This window comes from Vigna unguiculata, chromosome 10 (genome assembly GCF_004118075.2).
Source record: "Vigna unguiculata cultivar IT97K-499-35 chromosome 10, ASM411807v1, whole genome shotgun sequence".
NCBI lineage: Eukaryota > Viridiplantae > Streptophyta > Magnoliopsida > Fabales > Fabaceae > Vigna > Vigna unguiculata.
Genome location: NC_040288.1, coordinates 11,429,479 through 11,438,554, shown reverse-complemented (window position 1 = coordinate 11,438,554; position 9,076 = coordinate 11,429,479). Strand labels below are relative to the sequence as shown.

General features: G+C 34.8%; 1 protein-coding gene across 1 annotated transcript; it reads right to left on the bottom strand.

Annotated features, from left to right (window-relative positions):
- Nucleotides 1-3,556: 3,556 nt before the first annotated feature.
- On the bottom strand, nt 3,557-9,076 carry LOC114165894. The gene is made up of 7 exons (XM_028050518.1): nt 8,935-9,076; nt 8,228-8,298; nt 6,163-7,639; nt 6,014-6,089; nt 4,548-4,921; nt 4,133-4,231; nt 3,557-4,017 (listed from the first exon to the last, which is right to left on the bottom strand). Exons 3-7 carry the CDS (start codon nt 7,549-7,551, stop codon nt 3,874-3,876), a joined length of 2,082 nt encoding a protein of 693 aa, XP_027906319.1. The 5' UTR covers nt 7,552-7,639; nt 8,228-8,298; nt 8,935-9,076; the 3' UTR covers nt 3,557-3,873.

Sequence of the window (9,076 nt, the reverse complement as noted above, 5' to 3'; positions counted from 1 at the left end):
ATGTCCCTTAAACCTTTCTTATTCAGCAACCTAAACACAAGAGAAAAGAAGGCAAATATGAACAAAATTATTAGGCACAAACAAAACCAAGTGATTTAAACATCTTTGTTGGAAGTTTAGAAAAGTAAAGGGGAGAAAGGAATGTGGAAAGAATCAAACAGTATTATCCTCTATATCAAACAGTCGACCACTTATGAAAGAATGATATTATATAGGTGGTAAGAAACTCTCTATAATTGATTCATTGAATTCCCTAAAACACAAAAATGGGAAAGAAAAAAAATTCTACCGACTGTTGACCTTTCTATGAGATAGAAGTATCACAAACTCTGACTACCTTCAACTGTGAATTGCTAAATATTCTGCATTGGAATAATATATTAAAACTTACATGGAATTGCTTCCTATCTAGCACACACGAAAAATTTTTGACCTCCTGGATTACAAATTGTAATTCATCTCTAGATTATTATAATAAAATACAACAAGTAATTGAGAACCTCGCTGACTTGCAATGAATACACAACTTTCTACATGTGTCCAGGCATAATACTATACAATATGATAATAGCATATAACTTAATTCTTGTCTTCATTATCACATATGTCCAGCTCTTTTCACCAAACAAAATCACAAAAATTAGCATAAAAACAAATGACCAGTTGTTATACAGTTACAGAGCCAATTGTAGTGAACGAACCTGTTATACAAGAATGTTCTCATGGTGAATGATAATAGTTTTGTCCCAGTTCCACTGGATCAAACAAATGTTCAAGCTCTTGACAAGTGCGTACACAATGTCTTGTTCAAAGATTAAACTCTTTTTCTCTTGCCACAGCTAGAAAGATGCATAAATTCAGCTATGAGCACGTGAAGTAGTTTTAAACTAACAATTTCGGATGAATAAGCGAGCTAACATGTGAGAAATTGAGAGAGTGAAAAACAATTTCGGAAAACCAAAGAGGGCAAACGAAAAATCGGTACCAATTGAAACATTTGATTGTGAGACGAAGATCCTGAGTTTGATAGATGAAGAGTTGTTGAGAGATGGATGACATTTTAGGGCACACGAGCACAGTGATATGAGTATAGGATATACTAAGAAGAGAGAAAAGTAAAAAAAATGAAGAGAAGGAAGTTACAGAAATTAGAAGAAAGAAAAGGAAAAAATCGGCGGGAATAAAATGCAAGGGAAATTTTCTGGGGTTTTTGAAAGAACCGCTTATATTTTTTGGGGGTTTCGAAAACCTCTGGGAGTCGTATCATTTATTGGAGGTTACTGTAACCTCAAGAAATAAACCCCAAGTAAAATTAAATTTTGCTGTAGTGAGGTCAACAACAACATCACCTCACACACATGCAAATAAAATGAAATTAAAGTGAGTAAAAGTTAACATGGGCTTTGTCTTCTTTGCTTGGAAGCATAGGCAAATAAAAAAAATCAAACAACCCCTCTCAGATGTGGGGAGTAGTAGCAAATTATATGGGGAGTAGTGGCAAAGATTTTGGTCTTCATAATTTTGTAAAATACCTTCTCATAAACAAATAATCATAACAACCAATTCATAAAATATTAGCCAAAATACGAAGACCAAAATATTAGCCACTACTCCCCATATAATTTGCGACTACTCCCCACATCTGGGAGGGGTTGTTTGATTTTTTTATTTGCCTATGCCTCCAAGTAAGGAAGACAAAGCCCATGTCAGTCCTTACTCATTTTAATATAATTTTATGTGCACGTACGTGAGGTGATGTTGTTGTTGACCTTATGCTCGGTGTTACAATATTTTTTACGAAATTATGAAGACCAAAATATTAGCCACTACTCCCCATATAATTTGCGACTACTCCCCACATATGGGAGGGGTTGTTTGATTTTTTTATTTGCCTATGCCTCCAAGCAAGGAAGACAAAACCCATGTCAGCCCTTACTCACTTTAATTTAATTTTATGTGCATGTATGTGAGGTGATGTTGTTGTTGACCTTATGTTGGGTGTTAGAATATTTTTTACGAAATTATGAAGACCAAAATCTTTGCCACTACTCCCCATATAATTTGGTACTACTCCCCACATCTTGGAGTGGTTGTTTGATTTTTTTATTTGCCTATGCCTCCAAGCAAGGAAGACAAAGCCCATGTTAGCCCTTACTCACTTTAATTTCATTTTATTTGCATGTGTGTGAGGTGATGTTGTTGTTGACCTTATGTTGGGTGTTCGTTTTTTTTTACGAAGTTCTGAAGACAAAAATCTTTGCCACCACTCCCCATACAATTACAGACCACTCCCCACCTCTCGGAGCAGGGTTTTTTCCAACATTTTGAAATGGTTTTTAGAAACCAATATGAAGCAAATTGGAGCAGTTAATAACTTGAATAACATCACATACATAACAGTGTTGGTGGTGCTTCTGCTTTACCATACAAACTTCAACATAAAATGCACTTAACAACATCTAAAGAACAACCTAAAGACATCTTAAATAAGATAACCCCATTTCTCTCCCTCTGCCGCACAAACAACACTTTCTCCGCCTCTCTCTGTCTGCAACGCGTTTCTCTCCCTCTGTCGCACAAACAACACTTTGACCGCCTCTCCTCCGACTTTCTCACGCTCCACTCTACAACGCCTTTTTCTCTCCCTGTCTCCCCAACACTCAACTTTCTCTCTCCATGTCTGATTTCGTTTTGGCAAAAAGGATTTTGATGGTAACTTCCACGCAGGTGACAATGGCTTAGGTTTCATTTAAAAAAAAATAAATTAAAAATAAAAAAAGCCTGTCACGTCACCCATGTCAAAAATGAGTTCAAAATTTATGTTCAAATATCATTTCCGTAAAAAGTTATAGTGTGTATTTTCTATTCTTCATCTCTTTATGTTTTTTTTGTTCGTACTAGCATAGGTGAGTCTTTTCAAGAACACCTACAATCAAAACATTTTAAAAAGTAAATCACTTATAAAGTTTCGTCTTATACATTTCATCAAATGCAAATACTATTAATTGATTGCATAGAATATAACACAATTGTCTCAATATTCCCTATTAAAACGATATTTGTGAAAAGTGAAAATAAAAATTAAAAATCATAATTCAACTCTCCTTTCGTGTGTTTTTTCTATTTCCAAAAATGATATAAAAACTCCGTCTCTAAAATTTTCTGTTTTCAAAACTCAAACCAAGTGTTTAATTTTCAAATCTGGAACATGATCTTCCAAGTAGAAAATTCAATGAAAAGCTTAAGAAAAAGGACAATAGCATTTGTTCAAGTAGTTGTAATGCCAGGCAGAGTAGCAAATCTGCATACATAAGAATAAGTTGTCAAAAAGTAACGAAAATTTATACAAGAACAAAATTGGAGATCACATAAGCCGCTACTTTTTTCTGCATTAGGAATAAATACCAATAGACCACTAAAAGAATACTTGCTCATTTTAATGTAATATATATTTTATGTTGTTTATTAATATGTTTAGTTTTCTTAGATGAATTGAAGTGCATTTCGTGTACCACAACACTTTCAATCAGCATCTCTTATTTCTTCACTCCTCGACTAAAAGAAATTCGTAATTTTATTTAAAATGCTAACCAATTTAAATTTGAATGAGCTAAAATTACACTTACAAGTTTGATCTAAAGTATGTTTACTCAAATTCCGCACATACAACACAAGTCCCTGGTTGAAAATTTGATTAAACTCTCCCTTTGCTACAGGCGATATCAATGGAATTAACTTCACACATATAAGTAGGAACCAACACCTATTCCACACTAAAAATATTAGGCATTTCTGGAACGAACTAATAAAGTGAAACGGCATCGAAGATTCAGAATTTACAGAAATGGCATGCTATTAGAAAAAGATTCTCTTTCAATTAGACTCTGACAAAGATACCCCATCATCCTCATAGAACTTAACCTGGCAAAGCCTTCCACCTGCTTCATCCGCAAAGGCTATTTTTTTCCTCTCTTTACGCACTACATCTTGAGGAGCAGGACCATCATCAGATAATTTCTGAATTTATCAAGAACAGTAATTAGCCACACACAAAAGAGGAAAGAAGAAACAGAAAACCATAAAAACTGATAAAATTTAACAGCTTCAACAGTGACGTAAGAGATGAACAAACCATTATTTTACAGAAACGGCTGCAATCTCTTGACATGAACGCCAGCCATCGTTTTGAAGCTTCTTCAGCTCTTGTTGCATTCTTGACAGCCACTCTTGCCTGAAAATCAATACCAATACTCGTTAACTATTGACTAGAAAACAAATTTATCAATTAAATACATAACTCCACTAGAAATTTTGAAATTACTAGAACTTAGCAACGCTTTGCGTTTTGCCTTTTAACCGGGAACAGAAGAGCTATAGCCATCAGTAGGGGTATGCATGGATTAGGTTGGGTTGGGTTTGAGCAACCCCATCACTGAACCCAATCAAAAAGTTTCGGATTGAGTCGAGTCTAGCAGGCGTCAATCAAATTATCACCATTTCTATGCAGAAAGTAATATTCACTATTAATAGGATTGTGGTAATCATACCTCATTTACTTTATGCCTCAAAGACGTATTCAGACAGAATTCAGATCGTAACATGTCATCCACAATGTCCTTCATTGACTTCAATTCCTTTGTCAGTTTCATGGCAAGACATTCTGCATCATGCATTTGTTGCTGTGTAAATGCAATTGCACTCTTTGAGCAGCTTTGTACAGAACTGCACCCTAGGCGGGTGGCTTGGCGAGAAGAATGAGGGATCTTGGAAATCCCTTTAGGATGAGAAACTCTTTTAGTCCTAGGAATAACACTAATTTTGTTAGGGATATCAGTAAATCGAGCGCCTGTGATATCATCACACCCTTCAGCTGTACGATTATCAGTCTGCTCAGAGAAGTATATTTGTCGTCCCTTGCTTTCTGAGAACATTGTAACCCAGTATAAGAATAAATTGAGGTAAAAGGTCAAGCTATGAAATGAAACAAAATAATAATGTATGCATGACAACAAGAAATTAGATATCAAAACAGAAATTCGTTGCAGTTTTCATAGGAATAAGTACGTTTGAGAAAATTGAGAAATTAGTTCATAAGAGTCGTAAGAAAATTACTTTTACTCATTAAATAAAAGCCTATTTTATTTCATTAAGATTTTAACTCTAAGATAGTAGATCAAAGTTAGAAATATTGCTTGTTTCAAACATAGTTTATCAGAATATTACAATTAACGATTTGAATACTACAATGCAATACATTTTGGCTATTCTACCGATTCGTATCTTAAGATGAATCTTAAATGACTTTGTATCTTAGAATACATGAATGAATCTACATAATTTTTATCACTGATACTTCAACAATTCATGTCTTTCAATTTTTCGCCAATTCTTAAGAAAGAAACAAAAGAAGTCATGCGAGCTCTGAATTTTTGAATGGAAAGGAATTTGGAAGAACACTTGTATTTATTTGTCACTCACTCGTTCAATGTGTGTATTCTATCTAGTAATTTAACTGTTTTGTTTCCATTCTTCTAAAATAAGGACCTCACAAACTTAGATATACCTAATTGTTTTGCTTTTTTATATATGTTTTGTTCATATTTGTAGTTTCATTGAACACTCTACATAATCTATGATATATTTAAAATAATTTTCACTGTACCTAGACCATACGAATCTATACAAAATTACGATTCACGATTTAAAATATATTTTGACAACCATGATTTGAATCAATTCGATAACCTGGTTTCAAACATTAGTCTGACTGCCACAACAACTACATCATGGTTTAGCTTTCCCATATTATGATACTTTTAATACAGCCTATATCTATAAAACAACATTTTTATCTTTTTCAACAAAACCTCTAATTTCTAAAAATCCATATTTCTTTCCATGATTGTTGAGTTCACAGTTTGAAACAAATAAAGGTTGGGGAATTTAATTATGTAATTGTTGATGAATCAAGATCACAGCATAATAAAGAAGATGGTGTAATTAGATCACATACTCAATTTTTTTTTACGATTCAAATCAATAGTCTTCACAGCTTTACAGTGCTTTTCCAGAGAAGATGGTGAAATTTCCTGAAAAGAAATCAACTAATGAGAGGAAGCAATAATATAAATCAAGTCATAAATTTATTGATGATATTTGTACCTGTCTTGTTGATAATAGCCTTTCATAATGATGCAGCTTTGAACTACCATTACATTCATTGTTTACAGAAGCAAATGATTGTATTTCCTCATATTCAGGTGGATCATCTGAGCAACGAACCAGATATCCATCAAGATTAAGGTCATGTTCCATAGTAGGGCTGGTCTCTACTACCTGATCCTCAGCACCGGGAGTAAATTCATCATTACTGCAGTCACCGAGAAGAATGTTATCATCTTTAAAATCTACACCCAGGTAATCAAGATCTTTATGAGTAGCCACACTACGTAGGGTGACTGCAGAGTCACTGTCACCATCCGGTTGACTGTCATGAATATCAGGGATTTGATCTTCAACCATAGAGATTTGTTGTGGGGCGATGTAATGGTAATCTGGATGAATGATACGCTCTTCACTTTTGAATTCTATCGCAGGCATGTCTGGAAACTGGCCATCGCTTAGTTGAGAATTACTTATCCCAACATCCATGTTAAATGGACCCACCATTCGTAATGGAAGAAAATCCATACATCTTTGCTGCGCATTTTTTAATTCACTCTTCAAATTCCATTTGTAGATTTTCTCTGCTTCTTGTACTTCTACAATAGAATAGTCATCTGGCCCACCAAAATAGTCAGTTTCAGGAACCTCACATTTCACTTCCACAAGGGCAGCCGAATCTCCATTGAAGGATAGGATCTCTTTATTGTTATCTATCTCTTCACTGGAGGGTGAGAAATCTTGACAGTCTACGATCTCTTCGCTAGTGGGTGGGAAATCTTGACCGTTTTGGATCTCTTCACTAGTGGGTGTGAAATCTACACTGTCTAGGATCTCTTCTAATTTGACAACTGGCATAACCTCTTGGGTATAAGCAGAGATTGTTTTTTTGAAGCACCTTTTCTTTGCCTTCATATTATTTGACAGTTTAGATTTCCAGCTACCGAGAGTCTCCATGAAATCAGAATCATCATCAGCTTCCATTTGCGCCTCACCGTTGTCCTCCAGGAATGAATCTTCAATTTTTATGTTTCTTCTAGAAGACTCGAGACCTTGTGAGCGTTTTCTCTTCCTTGCTTCGCAACTTTCTTTAATTTGGCTCAGGGTGATATTGTCAAAGTCGTTATCATCCAAGTTATAGATTCTCTGATCATCATCATCATTGACATTATATTCTGAAGCATCAGCATTGGTTTCCTCAATTTCACCATAGCATGACCTTTCAGCCATTCCATCATCATTATGAGACAATAAGCCATCATCATATATGTCTGTGATATTTTTAAATTTAAGTTTTGGTTGTCCACGAGCAACATTAGGGGCTTTTGAAACTAAACCACCTTTAATAGCCAGAATGAAATGAAGATAACCACAACCCCGTAGCTCCATATAGTTGCTCTAGTGCTCCGCTAACAAATCAGAATCTTTGCACAGTATTCTTCCAATTTTCTCTGAATCTATGGAGAATCAAAAAACACTGGAAACAGTATAAACAAACACTTAGAAAAACAACTTAAGGCAACTCACTGGAAGTACTTGCAAAATAACAAAGGAAGTTTTTTCCTTGAAATAACTCATTTAAACATCAAAAGTGAATCAATCTTCTTTAAAAGCCATCGACTGTTTATAGTTTTGCGAAGTAGAGGTTATCAACTAGAAGATTGTCAAGAAAGAAGATACTCAAAAAATACAACGACGGTAAAATTATGTGAAGACTTCAAATCATAGACTACAAAAGTTACCAAAAAGAAGTACCGTTCTGAAAATGTTAACAAGTGGGATGATGTAAATCTTGTGTAACTGTTGACAACTGCTTCGATGGACAGTCTATATATAGGGCTTCTTAGTTAGAAATAAGGTTGATAAACAAACACTTTTACTGAGAAAGACTGTAATGCTGAGAACTGAAAATGGCAAACAGCAAATCGGGAATAATGCTTTTGGTCACCCCAATTTACACTTTTCTTCGCAATTGCTTGCTTTCTTGTTGGTAATTTCTCATTTTGATTTATACAACAAAATAATAGCGCAAAAAATTCAAATAATTCCAAGAAAATTTAAATACCTGAATTACACGTTTCAATATATCCCAACTTTCTTCTTCCTATCTGGTACAGATCCAAAGACTTGCGCAACCTAATCAATTGCAACAATAAAGAAACACAATTATTGAAAATGCTATCACCGTTCCATAAACTAAACCCGCGGTTAGCAAAGACAGAAGCCTAGAACTAAATCTGCATTATGAGAACCACGAAGAAAGCAAAAACACCATATAACAGCAAAAAAACGGAGCCATACTCAAATCAAAGCGATGACACACAGAACAGCCAAAACTAAAAATGCAAAAAATCTAAATCATACATACCACCATCGGATTCACTCAAATCTTAAGAAATGAACCCTAAAGTCAGATTTCAGACGGCTAAATTAACCCTAAAAATCGAATGGATTCATCACCAGTTTCAAGGTCCTCTTTCGATTATAAAATCCACACCAGAGAGAAAAAGAAAAACTAAAAGATTGAACAGAAGACAAAATCAGCAGTAGCCTCTAGAACCAAGAAAATTAACCACAAAATCAGTCATGGGAGGTAAAACACAACGAAGCATTTAGGGGGCTTAAAAAGTCAAATGTGAAAAGCTTAAGAAAAATTGGTTAAAAATCGAAACAAAATATAAGAAGAAAAAAAAGCAGATTCTGAATTTTCAGATCTGAAAGAGAAAAACATGGTTTTGCAAACGGAAGTGGAATTCATGAACAAACACTCGCCTGGTTAGATGAAACGCTGTGTTTTGGAACGCGGAGGAAGAGGAGGCACGGATCTGAGTTAGGGCGAGCTCGCGAAAGTGAGAGTGTGTGTAAGATTGAAAACATGTTCTGGGAGCATTCTTTAGTAATGATGAGCAAGCGC